Source organism: Cheilinus undulatus, linkage group 16 (genome assembly GCF_018320785.1).
Source record: "Cheilinus undulatus linkage group 16, ASM1832078v1, whole genome shotgun sequence".
Taxonomy (NCBI): domain Eukaryota; kingdom Metazoa; phylum Chordata; class Actinopteri; order Labriformes; family Labridae; genus Cheilinus; species Cheilinus undulatus.
In genome coordinates this window covers 558,659-582,368 of record NC_054880.1, presented here as the reverse complement: position 1 = coordinate 582,368, position 23,710 = coordinate 558,659, and the positions used below count along the sequence as shown (strand labels likewise).

The window sequence follows — 23,710 nt, the reverse complement described above, 5'->3', positions numbered from 1 at the left end:
GAACATTTGACAAAGAAAAATGCTGAAATAGCTAGCCATAGCCGCATACTCAGAAAACAAAACAAAATTCAAGCAACATGGACAAGGAATGGGAAAATATTTATCAAGTTAAATGGACCACCAGAGCAGGCAAAGGTGGTTGCAGTGAGGAATCTGAGAGATCTTGAACGATACAAGTGACAATGGACACAGTTTGGTTAGCAAATGGTACACTCAATGGGGATTGGAAAATGTTTGGATGGTTTATTGGAACAAAGGAGCAAGATAAAGAGTTGGTGCCAAGTTTGCAGTATGAAATCAGAATTCCTTGTTTTTTGTTTTGTTTTTTTTTTTACTTTGAGTTACACCCACTGCACTATGATGGTAAGAGAGCAGTTAAATTATACAAAAACATTATACAATCCTGTGACTTTGGTGGACATTTGCTTTTTTCATGAGAGATAAAAATGAATCTTTTCCTTTAGAACAGGAGTATGATGATTTCTATGAAAATGATAATGATTTAGCTGAGCCCTGTTATAATAGAATATATGAAGAGTCACACATAAGTTTTTTGAAGTCAACTGAACATAAATCATTTAGCTTTGAGAATGACATTGATCCAGATGCAAATTTTTACAAAGATTGGAACTCTGGTTCCAAATACTATATGGAAAATCAGTTTAATGAACTTAGTCTTGATGGTTTTTCAATTATACACTTTAATAGCCGAAGCCTCTATGCAAATTTTGCTCAAATCAAAGAAAATGTACAATCATTGAAACATAGGTTTCAAGTCATTGCCATTAGTGAAACTTGGTTGACGAATGAAAAGGGTTCTAATTTTATGTTAGAAGGATACAATCATTTTAGTGTAAACCGCAAAAATAAAAGGGGTGGTGGAGTGGCCTTGTTTCTACAGAAAGATTTTCAGTGTAGAGTGGTTGACAGTACAGTTGTGGATGATATCATGGAGAGTCTGACAATTGAAATCCATTCCACTTATCTGAAAAGTATTTTTTTGAGTTGCATATACAGGACACCTGGCTCTTGCATCGATTCATTTGTTAACTCCATGGTTGACATTTTAGGTAAGGTATGCGATAAGAAACAACTTTTTGTTTGTGGTGATTTCAATATTGATTTAATGAAATGGAATGAACATAAAATGACAACAGAATTTTGTAATACAATGTTTAGTTTGGGTCTCTGGCCCCTAATTGACAAACCGAGTCGAATAACCAAAGACAGCGCTACACTTATTGACAATATCTTTACAAATACTCAACATCAAGCAACAAGTGGTTTGCTCATAAGTGATGTCAGTGATCATCTTCCTGTTTTTGTAGTTGTGCATAATTTAATTGCTAAATGTTCGGTTGATGAAAATAAAAGTAAACCTCCCTGCAAATTAATGAGATTGAGAACACCAGAGAGAACTGAAGCCTTAAAGATGGATCTTAGAAATTATAACTGGGATGAGGTGTATGTTGATGATCCAGACCTAGCATATGATGCATTTTTGTTTGCATTCTTAAAATTATATAATAAACATTGTCCTATCAAAATGTGTAGGGTGAAAGATCAATATAAAGGAAAACCATGGATGACAAGAGGTCTGCAAAAGGCATGTAATAAGAAAAATCAACTGTACAAGAAGTTTTTACAACAGAGAACTAGTGATAGTGAAGAAAAATATAAGCGTTATAAGAACAAACTAACTACCATTATGAGGACTCAAAAAAAGGAATACTACAGTAAAATATTGGAGGACAGTAAAAATAACATACAAAGAACTTGGAAAGTAATCAATCATATCATTCAGAATAAAAGTTATACATCAGAACTTCCACATAATTTCATAAATAAAACTAATAATAGAGTGGACGATTTACAAAATATTGTTGATGAGTTCAACAACTACTTTGTAGATGTTGGTGCTGCTTTGGCAAGACAGATTATTGCATCTGATGACAAAAAACATATGTTTAATAATTTGATAAACACTAATGCTTGTTCTATGTTTCTAAGTGGGGTACTTGAAACTGATATTATTGAAATTATAAGAAAATTAAAAAATAAGAAATCAATCGACATACATTCAATTGATACAGTAATCATTAAAGATGTTATTGATTATATTGTTAGACCTTTGACTTATGTATGTAATCTGTCTTTCCAAAAAGGAATCTTTCCTAACAACATGAAGTTAGCAAAGGTGATCCCAATTTATAAAAATGGAGATAAACACTGTATGGAAAATTACAGACCGATATCACTTCTGCCACAATTTTCTAAAATTTTAGAGAAGTTGTTTGTGAAACAATTAAATCAGTTTATTCATAAAAATAAATTATTAAGTGAAAACCAGTATGGATTCAGAGAAAGCAGAACTACTGCTTTTGCAGTAATGCAAATGGTTGAAGAAATAGCAAATGCCAATGAAAACGATGAGTGTTCTATTGGCCTGTATATTGATCTGCAGAAGGCTTTTGATACCATTGATCACAGACGGTTATTAAAAAAATTAAAGATGTATGGGATACGAGGGGTTGTTCATTCTTGGCTGGAAAGTTATTTAGGTAATAGACATCAGTGTGTACAAATTAATGATACTGTATCAGCATTTAGAAAGATTACCTGTGGTGTACCACAAGGATCAGTGATTGGTCCAATACTGTTCATTCTTTATATCAATGACATCTGCAATGTGACTGATTTCTTTAGATACGTAATATTTGCAGATGATACAAACTTATTTTGCTCTGGTAAGAATTTAAAAGAACTTTTGTGTGGTGTAGAAAGGGAGCTGGGAAATCTCAAAACTTGGTTTGATGTCAATAAATTATCTTTAAATATTAAGAAAACAAAATTTATGGTTTTGGGAATCTAAAGGAAAGTGATGGTAATATTAAACTAAAAATCTGTAATGATGACATTGAAAGAGTTTTGAGACCAAATTCCTTGGGGTTGTGATCGACCAAAAGTTAACATGGAAACAACATATTGAATACATTAAAGAAAGGAAAATTTCAAAGTCAGTTGCAATTCTATATAAATCTAGAAATGTATTAAATTCTAAGGCCTTGCATTTAATCTATCACTCATTAATTGTTCCCTATATATCTTATTGTGTGGAATTGTGGGGATCCACCTTTAAAACGACCATAAATTCTATAATAAAACTACAAAAAGAGCCATACGCATCATCAATAAGGCTGATTACTATGCTCATACGGATCCACTTTTTCTAAATTCTCATGTTATGAAATTTTATGATTTGTTTTATTATAAAATAATGCAAATGATGTTCAGAGCCAAGTCAAAAATGCTCCCTGACTCAGTACAGAGGTTCTTTTCAATTCAGGAGAGTCCGTATAATCTCAGAGGTGTTTGTAAATTTATTGTGCAAAAAGCTAAAAAAGGTATGAAAAGGAGATGTGCTTCTATTGTTGGAGTTAAATTCTGGAATGATGCCAGTATAAATGTAAAAACATGTAATTCTCTTTTGGTTTTCAAGAAAATGGTTTGTAAAGCTATCTTTGAAGCGTATAAGTGTGACTGATTATCTGTTGTTGTTTCTTTGCATTGCTGGAAGTTAGTAGCTTAAAAAGTTAAAAATGTAGGATAGGCTTTTATAAGCAGTATGCTTCTGCCTATGCCTTTTCATTCATTATTCAACACATGACTATTGATTTTGTTTGAAATTTCTATACTGTGCAAAATGTTTGGTGTTGTGTTATGATTGAATAAACTAAACTAACTAACTAGTTTCTCCCTTTGATAAATCCTGTTTGGTCTGGGGGAATTATGGATGGAATAATCTTTTCTAGTCTATGGGACAGAGCTTTGGTGATGATTTTAATGTCCACATCGAGGAGTGAGGTGGGACGGTCACTTGAAGGCAGGGTGGGGTCTTCATTGGGTTTGAGGAGGAGTGAGGTGGGACGGTCACTTGAAGGCAGGGTGGGGTCTTCATTGGGTTTGAGGAGGAGTGAGGTGGGACGGTCACTTGAAGGCAGGGTGGGGTCTTCATTGGGTTTGAGGAGGAGTGAGGTGGGACGGTCACTTGAAGGCAGGGTGGGGTCTTCATTGGGTTTGAGGAGGAGTGAGGTGGGACGGTCACTTGAAGGCAGGGTGGGGTCTTCATTGGGTTTGAGGAGGAGTGAGGTGGGACGGTCACTTGAAGGCAGGGTGGGGTCTTCATTGGGTTTGAGGAGGAGTGAGGTGGGACGGTCACTTGAAGGCAGGGTGGGGTCTTCATTGGGTTTGAGGAGGAGTGAGGTGGGACGGTCACTTGAAGGCAGGGTGGGGTCTTCATTGGGTTTGAGGAGGAGTGAGGTGGGACGGTCACTTGAAGGCAGGGTGGGGTCTTTATTGGGTTTGAGGAGGAGTGAGGTGGGACGGTCACTTGAAGGCAGGGTGGGGTCTTCATTGGGTTTGAGGAGGAGTGAGGTGGGTGCTGTGTTCATGGTGGGTGGGAATCTGGAGTTCTGTTGTATTTCTGTTATCATTCTGTTGAAAGTGGGGCTAAGATGGACCAGAAGTGTTTGTAGAGCTCAGCAGGGAAGCCTTCAGGTCCAGGTCTTTACTGGGGGCAGAGTGGGTTTCTTCATTTGTCAGGGGTGAGTCTAATGTGTTTCTTTGTTCTGTGGAGAGTTGGGGTAAATCTAGACTGGTGAGAGATGGTCTGATGTCTTCTTCCTTTGGGTTATTGTCTGAGGAGATCAGGTTGGCATAAAATTCTCTGAATATTTGATTTATTTGGTCAGGTGAGTTTGTTGGCTTCCCTGCTGAGTTCTTGATGGTGGAGGTGGTGGATTTTTCCTTGTTTCGTTTGATTTGGTTTGCAAGGTATTTACTGGATTTGTTACTGTGGTGGAAGTTTTCTTGGCAGAGTCTGCTGATTAAAAAGTTAGTTTTTTTGTTCAAGATTTCATTTATTTGTAGTTTATATTCTCTTAATTTCTTCTCATTTTCTTCTGTTGGGTCGGTGGCATTGATGATTTCGAGCTGTTTGATTTTTTGTTCTAGTTCAGATTCTTGTTTGTTTTCTTTCTTTTTCTTATAAGCAGAGTATGAAATGATTATTCCTCTCATTACAGCTTTACCTGTTTCCCATTGGAGGGTTGGTGACGGCTTTGGGGAATCATTTATTTCCAGGAAGGATGCCCACTCTCTTTTGATGAGATTGTCAAATTCTGGGTCTTTCAGGAGGGATGTGTTAAAGCGCCATCTGGTGACTGGTTTGTGTGGTCTGGGTGGGCTCCATCTGAGTGATACTGGGGCATGGTCACTGATGATGATGGGGTGGATTTGGTGATCAGAAATATTTGGGATGATTGAGTTACTGGTGAGAAAGAAATCGATACGTGAGTATGAATGATGGACTGATGAAAAAAATGAGAACTCTCTTGCAGTGGGATGTTGTAGGCGCCAACTATCACCAAGACCAAAATCTCTCATGAACTGGATTATTGTTTCTGTGGATTGCCAGGTGCGTTTATTGCCGGATGTGCTGGATCTGTCTGTTGAAGGGTCTATTACTGTACCTCTCCCCCGCTGGTCTGGTACTGTACCCGAGCACAGTTCCCCTTCTCCACCACTGATCCCGGATCTAAACCAGTCCAGGTGTCCCCAGTCTTGAACCCTGATCTAAACCAGTCCAGGTGTCCCCAGTCTTGGTCTCTGATCTAAACCAGGTGTCCCCAGTCCTGGACTCTGATCTAAACCAGGTGTCCCCAGTCTTGATCCCTGATCTAAACCAGGTGTCCCCAGTCCTGATCTCTGATCTAAACCAGTCCAGGTGTCCCCAGTCTTGATCCCTGATCTAAACCAGGTGTCCCCAGTCTTGATCCCTGACCAGGTGTCCTCAGTCGTATTTTCCTCTCTCTCCTCAGGTACAGTGACGATGCAGCAGATGGTTTCCACGGTGATCTGCTTCGTCTTTGTCATCATCGTGACGGTGTCGGTCTTCATCTACAGGTGAGGACCAGGACCCTGGTCAGTCCATAATCACAGTGGTTTTTAAAGGAGACCTGATGAGTCCGTCCTCTCCTGTGTCTGATTCTTTGACCTCCAACACTCAGACCTAGTCTGGGTCTCATGACTAGCTGTCAAACCTCATTCTGGTCCTCGCCAGTGAACTGAGTCCACTATGTAGTCCACTCCAGACTGATCTCTGTACAGTGGACAGAGAGGAGGGCATGACAGAGTGGTTTCCAACACTACCACATTCTTAAAAAAGCATTTCCTGTCTGTACAGGAAGCTGAAGCTGGAGAGCGAGCTGGCGGCTCAGCTGTGGAGAGTTTCCTGGGACGACGTCCAGAATAGGGACCTGGAGAAGGTCCTGAGGAGGACCTGCAGCAGACTCACCATGTCACTGGTATTCTGATGTTGTCTTGTGTCATATTTAGACCTTTAGCATCCAGTGGGGCTTTGGCGTGCTCAGAAACTCACCAAACTGGTCCTCAGTGGAAATGTTGGTGGAATCACGCAAGTCCATTAAGCAGCCCCAGCCGTGAGGTAGGGGACTGGGTCAGAACTACATGCATGAAGATCAGGACACATAAGTATCAGGACTAGAGGAAACAAAAGGTCTGACGGGGCCGTCCTCTAAAACACACAGGAATCCACTACAAACAGCTAAAGCTCAAATTTTGGTGTTTTTTGGGCGATTAAAAAGTTTCATGTTTGAAGGAACTAGTCAGAGGGATTTCACCTGACTGACCCCGAGTTTCCATATACAGCGTGCGCACTGTGGCGCAGCGGCGAATCGAACTGCAGAGCTCTTCGCTTCCTCTTTAGTCTATCAGAGCATTTCCATAGCCGCCGCTCTGGACCGGCAGCGGCGCGTGCCTGGAGCGCCACTCCACTCCGCTTCGTTTTAAATCCGCTGCAGGTCTATTTCAGCGCCGGCCGCTGCCAAACCTCGTAAATTCACTGTCGTTCAGGAAGCACCAACCATGGAAGTCACAAGAGTAGAACATCCGGTTCTTTCAAAATAAAACACAATGCATGGACTCCCGACCGCAAATCATCTCTATATCAACATTACGTCTCATCCTGCAGCGAGAGCGAAGGGTCACCGAGAGGTCAGTGGGTCACAGAGCTACAATGGCGCCATTGATGAGGACAAGTTGAGTTTTGGTGATATTTAGCCAAAGAGTCTTGCATAAAACCACAGATCCTTTAATCAAACATGAACCTTTAATCTTCCTAATGTTCTCACTCAGTGGAGGAAGCAGTAATATCACGGACGTGTACCGGAAGGGATGATAAATGAATTAAATTAAAAGGTAAAATAGTCCGCCGTTGACATGCTATTCCTGCATGAACTCGCAGTTCTCCCGTGATCTCTTCCTGCTGATCAGGGCTGCGCGCCGCGGCGCTATGCTCTAGACTCGCTTCCAGTGGGCGAGGTTGCTCACCTTTCGGTCGAAGCAAACCCGCGGCGCTTCGGTGTGCGGCGCGCACGCTGTATATGGAAATTCGGGGTAACGCCAGAATGTTCCTGCTCATTCTCGACACCCTGCAGATCTAGAGCTGTACTACCTGTGAGCTCTCACCGAAGGGCGGGGCCATGACGGAGCCCAAACTTAAACTACATGTCCGGACAAGTTTTGCAGTGAAAATTCACCAGTAATGCCTCATAACCTTTTAATGCTTATGTCAGTCATCAGCAGACTTCACAGGGATGATCACACCCTGATCCTGAATACATTCATACAACAGTATCATTACTTTGTCACAGCGCCCCCTTCAGGCAACATTTATGCCTCTGATTTTTTTTTTCCTATATTCAGCCCCCACATACCATTCAGCCCAGGTTTATGGTTTTTGGTCTGCATATGGGTCATCATCAGATCTACAAAAAAGCCTCTTGGACCCATGCCAAAATCCAAACAGGAAGTCCACCGGCTTCATCTCTGTTTCAAAATAAGGTTTTTGTGATGGTGCCAAAACTTGAACCTGTTATAACTTTGGTGCACGGTATTCTGTGATCGTCTGCTCTTTTGTGCAAGACAACAGTATCACAATGAACACGCCCACATGCAAACATCTCATCATAGCGCCCCCTACTGGCAACAGGAAGTGACACAAATCAGTCATATCTTCATTCCTCTTACCGTTTTTTTCCACTGAGCTCTGATTTTGAAAGAAAAGCCTCAGTTATTGGCCACAACACAGACATGTTTCATTTGAGGATGACTCATTGGCAATGGGGAGCATTTCAATATCTCGCCAATTTGACAGGAAGTATGTGCGACTCTCATACCAAATATCTGTTTGCCTTCAAATTTCACATGTAGCATTGAGGTCAGCCCTTCTACATATTCAGAGGTTAACCCTGACCTCTACACCAGCAGCAAGCATTACTACCAGCTTCCTTTAGCTAAACCCCACCCATAACTACAGCTCCTTCTTAGTTGATGCTGATTGGTCCGGTCCACTCTCAGACCTGGACCAGTAGTTTCAGACCGGAGCTTCGACGGATTGATCCTCCTGATGACATCTGCTGTGGGAGGTTAATCAGCAAAACTAATCCATGCTAGTTCAGCTCCACGGTGAGGTTTCTGTCTGATTTTACTCTCTAGTGAGAGAAATCCATCTAGGTGAAAACATCCAATCAGAATAATCAGTGGTGGAGGGGCGGGGTCTTTGGTCAATGAAAGCTTAAAATATGAAAAGTGACTCCTCCTGATTCTCCACAGAAAGGATCGACCTGTGGCTCCCTGATGACCATGGAGGGAAACTTCCAGATCTACACCAAGACTGGGTACTATAAGGTCTGACAGCAGCACACCGTCTGATCAAGTCTACCACATGACGGTGTGATGGATGAAAAGGTAACCCCTCTGATTGTGTCCCCTTAGGGAAACCTGGCTGCCATCAAGTACATCAACAAGAAACGGATTGAGCTGACCAGGAACGTTCTGTTTGAGCTCAAACATGTAAGAACCGGGATACCACCAGTATCTCACCGTACCACCTGTTCTAGGGTAGAAGAAGAGCGGGAGAATAAGCATGGTTATTCATCATAAAGTCACAGCGCCCTCTACTTCTCTGGCAGAGATACTACAGCTGTTTTAGCAGTTTTGTTGCTAGATGAGCTGCCGTTTTCCCAGCTGGACCGTCTCCTGTTGAGGATCAGGGGATCATAGAGGCTGATGCTGGTCTCAGTGCCTTGTTTCTGGATGCTGGTGGTTCCAGCGGGTTTCTAACCAGCAGCGTCCGCTCTCTTACAGATGAGAGACGTTCAGAATGAACACCTGACCCGCTTCATCGGCGCCTGCATCGACCCGCCAAACATGTGCATCATCACAGAGTACTGTCCAAGAGGCAGCCTTCAGGTAGGTCCACATATGACCTTTAATAACCCCTCTGCCAGACATCAAACTAACATCTACCCATCTATAACCCCTCTGCCAGACATCAAACTAACATCTACCCATCTATAACCCCTCTGCCAGACATCAAACTAACAACTACCCATCTATAACCCCTCTGCCAGACATCAAACTAACAACTACCCATCTATAACCCCTCTGCCAGACATCAAACTAACAACTACCCATCTATAACCCCTCTGCCAGACATCAAACTAACAACTACCCATCTATAACCCCTCTTCATCCCCCACCATTAACCCTTTACTACCCTTTACTATCACCCTGCCCTGAGGTCGTCCTCCGATCAGTGGACTAATACAGGGACAGGCTCGGCTCTTCTGTTTGGGTTCAGGAAACATGAATCATCTGATCTCTACGCCTCTCTGACCACGCTGCAGCTTTATGTGCCTCCATCTGTCCTTCAGCATTCCTCCACACATCACGTGTGCTCCTCACCTCTCACTTATTCCTCCTTGTCAGCATTGTAACCTAGCAACCCCAAGCCTGGTAACCTAGCAACATGGAGGCATGGCGGCCCGCTGTAGGTGGATGTAGGCGTAGTGGAGTTTGGGTTGTTTCCAGATGACCGCTGAATCTGTGAATGTCAGAAAAGACAGAGGAAGGAACATCAGTCAGGAGACCAGCAAACAGGCAACAGGATGGAGATGAACTTATAGAACAGATTAAGATATAACCAATCAATAATTATTATAGAAACAGTCAATATCCAATGAGAAGTGTGATCAGCCCTCTTCATGTTCTGCTTTGTTTTACTGATGCTCTCATGTCGTTGAAATGTTCCAGGATCTGATGGAGAGTGACGGCATCACTCTGGACTGGATGTTCAGATACTCTCTCATCATCGACATCGTCAAGGTAACAGTGCTGAGCCAGCTACTACATCATTAATGCTGTTTGTTTGTTTTCCACCCTTGCTGGTTGTTTATTTGTTTGTTTTTGTGTCATCAGGGCATGTTGTTCCTCCACAACAGCGTCATCGTCTCCCACGGCAACCTGAAGTCGTCGAACTGCGTGGTGGACAGTCGCTTCGTGCTGAAGATCACCGACTATGGTCTACAGAGTCTGAGGACCAGCACCTGCCCCGAGGACACCCACGCCTACTACGCCCGTAAGACACCATCACATGATCACACAGGCATCGTTGGGTCATGTGTGCGCCCCTGGCTAGGACCAATCAGAGGCCCTCCTCTGTTAGCTAAAATAATCATAGAGATGGAACCAGGTATGACAAAGCCCAGAAACTCTCTAAAAAGTCCCAACTATGACCTCAGGTATGGCTAAAAAGGACCCAACACCCCCAGCTTCACCAACATTCCTTATTCTGCCATTGGAGATGAAGTTATCCTTAACAGCCTTTCTTAGGCTTCAGGAGAATTAGATCATCACAGCCTCAGAGACAGCCCAACAACGCTTTAAAGATGTTGTCATCAACACTAATAAAAAACATTCCATCCTTGCCTTTAAAGATGTTGTCACCAACACTAATTTAAAACATTCCATCCTTGCCTTTAAAGATGTTGTCACCAACACTAATTTAAAACATTCCATCCTTGTCTTTAAAGATGTTGTCACCAACACTAATTTAAAACATTCCATCCTTGCCTTTAAAGATGTTGTCACCAACACTAATTTAAAACATTCCATCCTTGCCTTTAAAGATGTTGTCATCAACACTAATTAAAAAGATTCCATCCTTGCCTTTAAAGATGTTGTCACCAACACTAATTAAAAAGATTCCATCCTTGCCTTTAAAGATATTGTCACCAACACTAATTTAAAACATTCCATCCTTGCCTTTAAAGATGTTGTCATCAACACTAATTAAAAGCATTCCATCCTTGCCTTTAAAGATGTTGTCATCAACACTAATTAAAAAGATTCCATCCTTGCCTTTAAAGATGTTGTCACCAACACTAATTTAAAACATTCCATCCTTGCCTTTAAAGATGTTGTCACCAACACTAATTTAAAACATTCCATCCTTGCCTTTAAAGATGTTGTCATCAACACTAATTAAAAAGATTCCATCCTTGCCTTTAAAGATGTTGTCACCAACACTAATTAAAAAGATTCCATCCTTGCCTTTAAAGATATTGTCACCAACACTAATTTAAAACATTCCATCCTTGCCTTTAAAGATGTTGTCATCAACACTAATTAAAAGCATTCCATCCTTGCCTTTAAAGATGTTGTCATCAACACTAATTTAAAACATTCCATCCTTGCCTTTAAAGATGTTGTCACCAACACTAATTTAAAACATTCCATCCTTGCCTTTAAAGATGTTGTCATCAACACTAATTTAAAACATTCCATCCTTGCCTTTAAAGTTGTTGTCATCAACACTAATTTAAAATATTCCATCCTTGCCTTTAAAGATGTTGTCACCAACACTAATTTAAAACATTCCATCCTTGCCTTTAAAGATGTTGTCATCAACACTAATTTAAAACATTCCATCCTTGCCTTTAAAGATGTTGTCACCAACACTAATTTAAAACATTCCATCCTTGCCTTTGAAGATGTTGTCACCAACACTAATTAAAAACATTCCATCCTTGCCTTTAAAGATGTTGTCACCAACACTAATTTAAAAAATTCCATCCTTGCCTTTAAAGATGTTGTCATCAACACTAATTTAAAACATTCCATCCTTGCCTTTAAGATGTTGTCATCAACACTAATTTAAAACATTCCATCCTTGCCTTTAAAGATGTTGTCACCAACACTAATTTAAAACATTCCATCCTTGCCTTTAAAGATGTTGTCATCAACACTAATTTAAAACATTCCATCCTTGCCTTTAAAGATGTTGTCACCAACACTAATTTAAAACATTCCATCCTTGCCTTTAAGATGTTGTAATCAACACTATTTAAAAACATTCCATCCTTGCCTTTAAAGATGTTGTAATCAACACTTATTTAAAACATTCCATTCTTGCCTTTAAAGATGTTGTCATCAACACTAATTTAAAACATTCCATCCTTGCCTTTAAAGATGTTGTCATCAACACTAATTCAAAACATTCCATCCTTGTCTTTACAGATGTTGTCATCAACACTAATTAAAAAACATTCCATCCTTGTCTTTTAAGATGTTGTCATCAACACTTATTAAAAACATTGCATCCTTGCCTTTAAAGATGTTGTCATCAACACTAATTTAAAACATTCCATCCTTGCCTTTAAAGATGTTGTCTTCAACACTAATTTAAAACATTCCATCCTTGCCTTTAAAGATGTTGTCATCAACACTTATTAAAACATTGCATCCTTGCCTTTAAAGATGTTGTCATCAACACAAATTTAAAACATTCCATCCTTGTCTTTAAAGATTTTTTCATTAAAACTAATTAAAAACATTCCATCCTTGTCTTTAAAGATGTTGTCATCAACACTAATTAAAAATATTCCATCCTTGCCTTTAAAGATGTTGTCATCAACACTAATTTAAAACATTCCATCCTTGCCTTTAAAGATGTTGTCACCAACACTAATTTAAAACATTCCATCCTTGTCTTTTAAGATGTTGTAATCAACACTATTTAAAAACATTCCATCCTTGCCTTTAAAGATGTTGTAATCAACACTTATTTAAAACATTCCATTCTTGTCTTTACAGATGTTGTCATCAACACTAATTAAAAAACATTCCATCCTTGTCTTTTAAGATGTTGTCATCAACACTTATTAAAAACATTGCATCCTTGCCTTTAAAGATGTTGTCATCAACACTAATTTAAAACATTCCATCCTTGCCTTTAAAGATGTTGTCATCAACACTAATTAAAAACATTCCATCCTTGCCTTTAAAGATGTTGTCATCAACACTTATTAAAACATTGCATCCTTGCCTTTAAAGATGTTGTCATCAACACAAATTTAAAACATTCCATCCTTGTCTTTAAAGATTTTTTCATTAAAACTAATTAAAAACATTCCATCCTTGTCTTTAAAGATGTTGTCATCAACACTAATTAAAAACATTCCATCCTTGTCTTTTAAGATGTTGTCATCAACACTAATTAAAAACATTCCATCCTTGTCTTTAAAGATGTTGTCATCAACACTAATTTAAAACATTCCATCCTTGCCTTTAAGATGTTGTAATCAACACTATTTAAAAACATTCCATCCTTGCCTTTAAAGATGTTGTCATCAACACTATTTAAAAACATTCCATCCTTGTCTTTAAAGATGTTGTCATCAACACTAATTAAAAACATTCCATCCTTGTCTTTAGAGATGTTGTCATCAACACTAATTAAAAACATTCCATCCTTGTCTTTTAAGATGTTGTCATCAACATTAATTTAAAACATTGCATCCTTGCCTTTAAAGATGTTTTCATCAACACTAATTTAAAACATTCCATCCTTGCCTTTAAAGATGTTGTCATCAACACTAATTAAAAACATTCCATCCTTGTCTTTAAAGATGTTGTCATCAACACTGATTCAAAACATTCCATCCTTGCCTTTAAAGATGTTGTCACCAACACTAATTAAAAACATCCCATCCTTGCCTTTAAAGATGTTGTCATCAACACTATTTAAAAACATTCCATCCTTGCCTTTAAAGATGTTGTAATCAACACTATTTAAAAACATTCCATCCTTGCCTTTAAAGATGTTGTCATCAACACTAATTTAAAACATCCCATCCTTGCCTTTAAAGATGTTGTAATCAACACTATTTTAAAACATTCCATCCTTGTCTTTTGAGAGCTTTTGAAGATGTTGGGGCCAGGGGTCCTCCACATGGACTTTATGAGATTATCGGCGTCTATTCTGATGGTTCCAGTCACTCTTTATTTCTCCTTATTCATGTTAAAAAGGCATAACTTAATCACTCAGCTATTTCTAGCTGTAAAGGTGGATGGATGGATGGATCCCCAGGTGGCTGCCAACCTGTCACTCATGGTTAAAGCATTGATGGTTACCTTACAGGTAAACTGTGGACGTCACCAGAGCTGCTGAGGAAGGCGTGTCCTCCTCCACGTGGGACTCAGAAAGGAGATGTTTACAGCTTCGGGATCATCCTACAGGAGGTCGCTCTGCTGAGAGGAGTCTTCTACCTGGACACGCTCACCATGACGCCTAAAGGTTGGTTTGTAAACAACAACAACACTAAACAACAACAACAAACAACACAAATCAACATTAAACAACAGTAAACAACATTAAACAACAGTAAACAACAACAACAACACTAAACAACAGCAAAAACAACAGTAAACAACATTAAACAACACTAAACAAAAACAACAGAAAACAACAACAACAGTAAAATCATATGTAAAACTTCTACCTGGACACGCTCACCATGATGCCTAAAAGTTGGTTTGTAAACAACAACAACAGTAAACAAAAACAAAAACAACACTAAACAACAGTAAAAAAAACAACAACAAACAACAACAATAAATAACAACAGTAAACAACAACAAAAATAACACTAAACAACAGTAAAAAAAAAACAACAACAATAAATAACAGTAAACAACAACAAAAATAACACTAAACAACAGTTAAAAATACCAACAACAACAGTAAACAACAACAACAAACAACAGTAAACAACATTAAACAACAACAGTAAATAACAACAAAAACAACACTAAACAACAGTAAAAAAACAAACAACAACAATAAATAACAGTAAACAACAACAAAAATAACACTAAACAACAGTTAAAAATACCAACAACAACAGTAAACAACATTAAACAACAACAGTAAATAACAACAGTCAAACGTCTGCCTGGACAAACAGCATGAGTCCTGAATGTTGGTTTGTGTTTAAACTACAAAAAACAAAATGAGGACTATCAACAGTACCAGCACCACCAACAGCGCCCCCTCATGGGCTGTTTGTGCTCCTATTTCACTGTAAACAACATTATTTACTCCATGTGGTTAGTCATTCATCAGTGTCAGACTACATAAGTATTTCCACAATTTATTGCTGCTGTGTTCAGCTCCATGTTCACACGTCAGTGTTACAGCACCCTCTGCTGGTGAGGAAGATGAACTACACTCTAGGCCTGTAAACAGGAAGTTGAACTCTTCCATCTGTAGAGAACATTAGTTATAAATAAACCATTAGAATAATAAAGACTGATTAATAACTGATCATTTCACTTAGACACTGTATTAGACCTGGAATCAGAGTATAAAATAAAATGAAATAAAACAAAATGAATGATTAATAAGGATGGATGGATGGATGATGGATGAATGGATGGATGGATGGATGTATGGATGGATGATGGATGGATGAATGGATGGATGATGGATGGATGGTTGATGGATGGATGGATGATGGATGGATGATGGATGGATGATGGATGGATGAATGAATGATGGATGAATGATAGATGGATGGATGGATGGATGATGGATGATGGATGGATGGATGGTTGATGGATGGATGGATGATGGATGGATGGATGGATTGATGGATGGTTGATGGATGGATGATGGATGATGGATGGATGGATGATGGATGGATGGATGGATGGATGATGGATGGATGATGGATCATGGATGGATGGTTGATGGATGGATGGATGGATGGATGAATGATAGATGGATGGATGATGGATGGATGATGGATGGATGGATGGATGAATGATAGATGGATGGATGATGGATGGATGAATGATAGGTGGATGGATGATGGATGGATGATGGATGGATGGATGAATGATAGATGGATGGATGATGGATGGATGATGGATGAATGATGGATGGATGGATGATGGATGGATGAATGATAGGTGGATGGATGATGGATGGATGCATGATGATGAATGGATGGATGGATGGATGGATGGATGATGGGATGGATGACTGGATGGATGGATGGATGAAGGGATAGATGGATGAATGGATGGATGGATGGATGGATGAATGATAGATGGATGGATGAAGGGATGGATGAATGAATGAATGGATGAATGGATGGATGGATGATGGATGAATAGATGGACGGATGATGGATGGATGATGGATGGATGATGGATGGATGATGGATGGATGAATGATAGATGGATGGATGACGGATGGATGATGATGGATGAATGATAGATGGATGGATGATGGATGGATGATGGATGGATGAATGATAGATGGATGGATGATGGATGGATGAATGATAGATGGATGGATGATGGATGGATGAATGATAGATGGATGGATGATGGATGGATGAATGATAGATGTATGGATGATGGATGGATGAATGAGAGATGTATGGATGATGGATGGATGATGGATGGATGAATGATAGATGGATGGATGACGGATGGATGATGATGGATGAATGATAGATGGATGGATGATGGATGGATGAATGATAGATGGATGGATGAATGATGGATGGATGGATGATGGATGGATGATGGATGGATGATGGATAGGTTATTCTCCATAATAACAGATGTATTTCTCCCCCCAGAGATCGTTGAGGCCTTGTGTCAGGGCGGCGCCCCCCCCTTGCGTCCCTCCCTCTGCCTCCACAGTCACAGCGAGGAGCTGGGCATCCTGATGCAGCGCTGCTGGAGCGACGAGCCGAACGAGAGGCCGGACTTCAACACCATCAAGATCCTGCTGAGGAAACAGCACAGGTGGGGTGTGGGGGGGCTCTACCTGAGTAGACATCTCTGTGTTCATACTACCATGGTCCCTCATGTCCTGTCTCTGTGTTCAGAGGTTACGGCTCCAACATCCTGGATAACCTCCTGTCTCGGATGGAACAATACGCCAACAACCTGGAGGAGCTGGTGGAGGAGAGGACGCAGGCGTACCACGAGGAGAAACGCAAGGCTGAGGCCCTGCTCTACCAGATACTACCGCAGTAATATTACTGCATATAATATTACAGATACTACCGTAGTAATATTACTGCATATAATACTACAGATACTACCGCAGTTATATTACTGCATATAATATTACAGATACTACCGTAGTAATATTACTGCATATAATACTACAGATACTACCGCAGTAATATTACTGCATATAATATTACAGATACTACCGTAGTAATATTACTGCATATAATACTACAGATACTACCGCAGTTATATTACTGCATATAATATTACAGATACTACCGTAGTAATATTACTGCATATAATACTACAGATACTACCGCAGTTATATTACTGCATATAATATTACAGATACTACCGTAGTAATATTACTGCATATTGTACTACAGATACTACCGTAGTAATATTACTGCATATAATATTACAGATACTACCGTAGTAATATTACTGCATATAATACTACAGATACTACCGCAGTTATATTACTGCATATAATATTACAGATACTACCGTAGTAATATTACTGCATGTAATATTACAGATACTACCGTAGTAATATTACTGCATATTGTACTACAGATACTACCGTAGTAATATTACTGCATATAATATTACAGATACTACCGTAGTAATATTACTGCATATAATACTACAGATACTACCGCAGTTATATTACTGCATATAATATTACAGATACTACCGTAGTAATATTACTGCATATAATATTACAGATACTACCGTAGTAATATTACTGCATATTGTACTACAGATACTACCGTAGTAATATTACTGCATATTGTACTACAGATACTACCGTAGTAATATTACTGCATATAATATTACAGATACTACCGTAGTAATATTACTGCATATTGTACTACAGATACTACCGTAGTAATATTACTGCATATTGTACTACAGATACTACCGTAGTAATATTACTGCATATTGTACTACAGATACTACCGTAGTAATATTACTGCATATTGTACTATAGATACCACTGCAGTAATATTACTGCATATAATACTACAGATACTACCGTAGTAATATTACTGCATATTGTACTATAGATACCACTGCAGTAATATTACTGCATATAATACTACAGATACTACCGCAGTAATATTACTGCATATTGTACTACAGATACTACCGTAGTAATATTACTGCATATTGTACTACAGATACTACCGTAGTAATATTACTGCATATAAAATTACAGATACTACCGTAGTAATATTACTGCATATTGTACTACAGATACTACCGTAGTAATATTACTGCATATTGTACTACAGATACTACCGTAGTAATATTACTGCATATTGTACTACAGATACTACCGTAGTAATATTACTGCATATTGTACTATAGATACCACTGCAGTAATATTACTGCATATAATACTACAGATACTACCGTAGTAATATTACTGCATATTGTACTATAGATACCACTGCAGTAATATTACTGCATATAATACTACAGATACTACCGCAGTAATATTACTGCATATTGTACTATAGATACTACCGCAGTAATATTACTGCATATAATACTACAGATACTACCGTAGTAGTATTACTGCATATAATATTACAGATACTACCGTAGTAATATTACTGCATATAATACTACAGATACTACCGCAGTAATATTACTGCATATAATACTACAGATACTACCGTAGTAATATTACTGCATATAATATTACAGATACTACCGTAGTAATATTACTGCATATTGTACTATAGATACTACCGCAGTAATATTACTGCATATAATACTACAGATACTACCGTAGTAGTATTACTGCATATAATATTACAGATACTACCGTAGTAATATTACTGCATATAATACTACAGATACTACCGCAGTAATATTACTGCATATAATACTACAGATACTACCGTAGTAATATTACTGCATATAATATTACAGATACTACCGTAGTAATATTACTGCATATAATATTACAGATACTACCGCAGTAGTATTACTGCATATAATACTACAGATACTACCGTAGTAATATTACTGCATATAATACTACAGATACTACCGCAGTAATATTACTGCATATTGTACTACAGATACTACCGTAGTAATATTACTGCATATTGTACTACAGATACTACCGTAGTAATATTACTGCATATTGTACTACAGATACTACCGTAGTAATATTACTGCATATAATACTACAGATACTACCGCAGTAATATTACTGCATATAATACTACAGATACTACCGTAGTAATATTACTGCATATAATATTACAGATACTACCGTAGTAATATTACTGCATATTGTACTACAGATACTACCGTAGTAATATTACTGCATATAATACTACAGATACTACCGCAGTAATATTACTGCATATAATATTACAGATACTACCGTAGTAATATTACTGCATATAATACTACAGATACTACCGCAGTAATATTACTGCATATAATACTACAGATACTACCGTAGTAATATTACTGCATATAATACTACAGATACTACCGCAGTAATATTACTGCATATAATACTACAGATACTACCGCAGTAATATTACTGCATATAATATTACAGATACTACCGCAGTAATATTACTGCATATAATACTACAGATACTACCGCAGTAATATTACTGCATATAATATTACAGATACTACCGCAGTAATATTACTGCATATAATACTACAGATACTACCGCAGTAATATTACTGCATATAATATTACAGATACTACCGTAGTAATATTACTGCATATAATATTACAGATACTACCGTAGTAATATTACTGCATATAATACTACAGATACTACCGCAGTAATATTACTGCATATAATACTACAGATACTACCGTAGTAATATTACTGCATATTGTACTATAGATACTACCGTAGTAGTATTACTGCATATTGTACTATAGATACTACCGCAGTTATATTACTGCATATAATACTACAGATACTACCGTAGTAATATTACTGCATATTGTACTATAGATACTACCGTAGTAGTATTACTGCATATTGTACTATAGATACTACCGCAGTTATATTACTGCATATAATACTACAGATACTACCATAGTAATATTACTGCATATAATACTACAGATACTACTGCAGTAATATTACTGCATATAATACTACAGATACTACCGCAGTAATATTACTGCATATAATACTACAGATACTACCGCAGTTATATTACTGCATATAATACTACAGATACTACCGCAGTTATATTACTGCATATAATACTACAGATACTACCGTAGTAGTATTACTGCATATTGTACTACAGATACTACGGTAGTAGTGTTACTGCATATTGTACTATAGATACTACCGCAGTAATATTACTGCATATAATACTACAGATACTACCGTAGTAGTGTTACTGCATATTGTACTATAGATACTACCGCAGTAATATTACTGCATATAATACTACAGATACTACCGTAGTAGTATTACTGCATATTGTACTATAGATACTACCGTAGTAGTATTACTGCATATTGTACTATAGATACTACCGCAGTAATATTACTGCATATTGTACTATAGATACTACCGCAGTAATATTACTGCATATTGTACTATAGATACTACCGCAGTAATATTACTGCATATTGTACTATAGATACTACCGCAGTAATATTACTGCATATTGTACTATAGATACTACCGCAGTAATATTACTGCATATAATACTACAGATACTACCGTAGTAGTATTACTGCATATTGTACTATAGATACTACCGCAGTAATATTACTGCATATTGTACTATAGATACTACCGCAGTAATATTACTGCATATAATACTACAGATACTACTGTAGTAGTATTACTGCATATTGTACTATAGATACTACAGCAGTAATATTACTGCATATTGTACTATAGATACTACCGCAGTAATATTACTGCATATAATACTACAGATACTACCGTAGTAGTATTACTGCATATTGTACTATAGATACTACCGCAGTAATATTACTGCATATAATACTACAGATACTACCGCAGTAATATTACTGCATATTGTACTATAGATACTACCGCAGTAATATTACTGCATATTGTACTATAGATACTACCGCAGTAATATTACTGCATATTGTACTATAGATACTACCGCAGTAATATTACTGCATATAATACTACAGATACTACCGTAGTAGTATTACTGCATATTGTACTATAGATACTACCGCAGTAATATTACTGCATATTGTACTATAGATACTACCGTAGTAGTATTACTGCGTTAACTCCCCACTACTGTCTCTGTGTTCCAGTTCAGTAGCAGAGCAGTTGAAGAGAGGTGAGATGGTTCAGGCTGAAGCGTTTGACTCTGTCACCATCTACTTCAGTGACATCGTTGGCTTCACTGCCCTATCAGCTGAGAGCACACCTCTACAGGTAGGATGGTCTCATTAACATGAGTTTAACGACCATGTTAATATATTATTGATTTAACTCTTGTTATTTTGCTGTGCTCAGAGAGAGGAAAGAGATGGACACTTGCCTTTCAAAATAAAATCACATAAAAGTCTTTCTGACATTTTTTAGAGCACACACCAACGACCCACTTTTGGGTCCTGACCCAGCAGTTGAGAAACCAAGCCTTGTAATACACTCATGTTATTACTGTCCTGTGCTGATGTGCAGTGTTACCGGGAATATTAAATATGAAACTAAATCTTCTGTCATTCAGGTCGTGACTCTGCTGAACGATCTCTACACCTGTTTCGACGCCATCATTGACCACTTTGATGTTTATAAGGTAAAACGGTCAGTCCTCTACAACTACAACATTCTCCATACTAGAGCACCATCACTACACTTAACCAAACAGAGATTTTACCACAGGTTATCTGATTTACCTGGAGAGGAGGAGATCCAGATCACTAAGACCCGGTCCTGCAGACCTCCTAGCTTTATCTATCCAGATGAAGGGAGACCAGAGTCTAGAGGAGTCTAGTCCTGAGCTAAGAGTCTAGCTGAGCCCCTTTAACATCTAAAAATCCTCCTTTAGTCTCAAAAAATCATTAATGTAAACGCTGATGTTCTATCAACAGAATAAACCTTGGTGGCTGAGGGAGCGAGGAATGATGAGCCATTCATAAACGATCTGTTCTACTAAACCACTCTTTAATGTGAGCCATTCATAAACGATCTGTTCTACTAAACCACTCTTTAATGTGAGCCATTCATAAACGATCTGTTCTACTAAACCACTCTTTAATGTGAGCCATTCATAAACGATCTGTTCTACTAAACCACTCTTTAATGTGAGCCATTCATAAACGATCTGTTCTACTAAACCACTCTTTAATGTGAGCCATTCATAAACGATCTGTTCTACTAAACCACTCTTTAACGTGAGCCATTCATGAATGATCTGTTCTACTAAACCACTCTTTAATGTGAGCCATTCATGAATGATCTGTTCTACTAAACCATTCTTTAACGTGAGCCATTCATGAATGATCTGTTCTACTAAACCACTCTTTAATGTGAGCCATTCATAAACGATCTGTTCTACTAAACCACTCTTTAATATGAGCCATTCATAAACGATCTGTTCTACTAAACCACTCTTTAATGTGAGCCATTCATAAACGATCTGTTCTACTAAACCACTCTTTAACGCGAGCCATTCATGAATGATCTGTTCTACTAAACCACTCTTTAATGTGAGCCATTCATAAACGATCTGTTCTACTAAACCACTCTTTAATGTGAGCCATTCATAAACGATCTGTTCTACTAAACCACTCTTTAACGTGAGCCATTCATGAATGATCTGTTCTACTAAACCATTCTTTAACGTGAGCCATTCATGAATGATCTGTTCTACTAAACCACTCTTTAATGTGAGCCATTCATAAACGATCTGTTCTACTAAACCACTCTTTAATATGAGCCATTCATGAATGATCTGTTCTACTAAACCACTCTTTAATGTGAGCCATTCATAAACGATCTGTTCTACTAAACCACTCTTTAATGTGAGCCATTCATGAACGATCTGTTCTACTAAACCACTCTTTAATGTGAGCCATTCATAAACGATCTGTTCTACTAAACCACTCTTTAACGTGAGCCATTCATGAACGATCTGTTCTACTAAACCACTCTTTAATATGAGCCATTCATGAATGATCTGTTCTACTAAACCACTCTTTAATGTGAGCCATTCATAAACGATCTGTTCTACTAAACCACTCTTTAATGTGAGCCATTCATAAACGATCTGTTCTACTAAACCACTCTTGAATGTGAGCCATTCATGAACGATCTGTTCTACTAAACAACTCTTTAGTGTGAGCTACTGTAGCTAGCTCCTGTTTGAGTGCCAGTTTCCTTTCCTCCATTATTTGTCCTTATTTAATCCACATTTAAAAGACAAACTGGAGCCAGATGAAGAATCAGCTGAGCCAATGATC

General features: G+C 38.2%; 1 protein-coding gene across 2 annotated transcripts in view; it reads left to right on the top strand.

Moving 5' to 3' along the window:
• The window catches only part of LOC121524024 (atrial natriuretic peptide receptor 1-like), a 61,367-nt gene that overhangs the window by 30,346 nt on the left and 7,311 nt on the right, over window positions 1-23,710 (top strand). For both annotated transcript variants that reach the window (XM_041809190.1, XM_041809189.1), the window contains 12 exons: window positions 5,880-5,964; window positions 6,245-6,365; window positions 8,695-8,769; window positions 8,857-8,934; window positions 9,229-9,333; window positions 10,177-10,248; window positions 10,342-10,501; window positions 14,345-14,500; window positions 16,857-17,025; window positions 17,109-17,255; window positions 21,557-21,680; window positions 21,976-22,044. In XM_041809190.1, coding sequence (XP_041665124.1) covers window positions 5,880-5,964; window positions 6,245-6,365; window positions 8,695-8,769; window positions 8,857-8,934; window positions 9,229-9,333; window positions 10,177-10,248; window positions 10,342-10,501; window positions 14,345-14,500; window positions 16,857-17,025; window positions 17,109-17,255; window positions 21,557-21,680; window positions 21,976-22,044 — 1,361 coding nt within the window. The remainder of the gene's footprint in view (window positions 1-5,879; window positions 5,965-6,244; window positions 6,366-8,694; window positions 8,770-8,856; window positions 8,935-9,228; window positions 9,334-10,176; window positions 10,249-10,341; window positions 10,502-14,344; window positions 14,501-16,856; window positions 17,026-17,108; window positions 17,256-21,556; window positions 21,681-21,975; window positions 22,045-23,710) is intronic.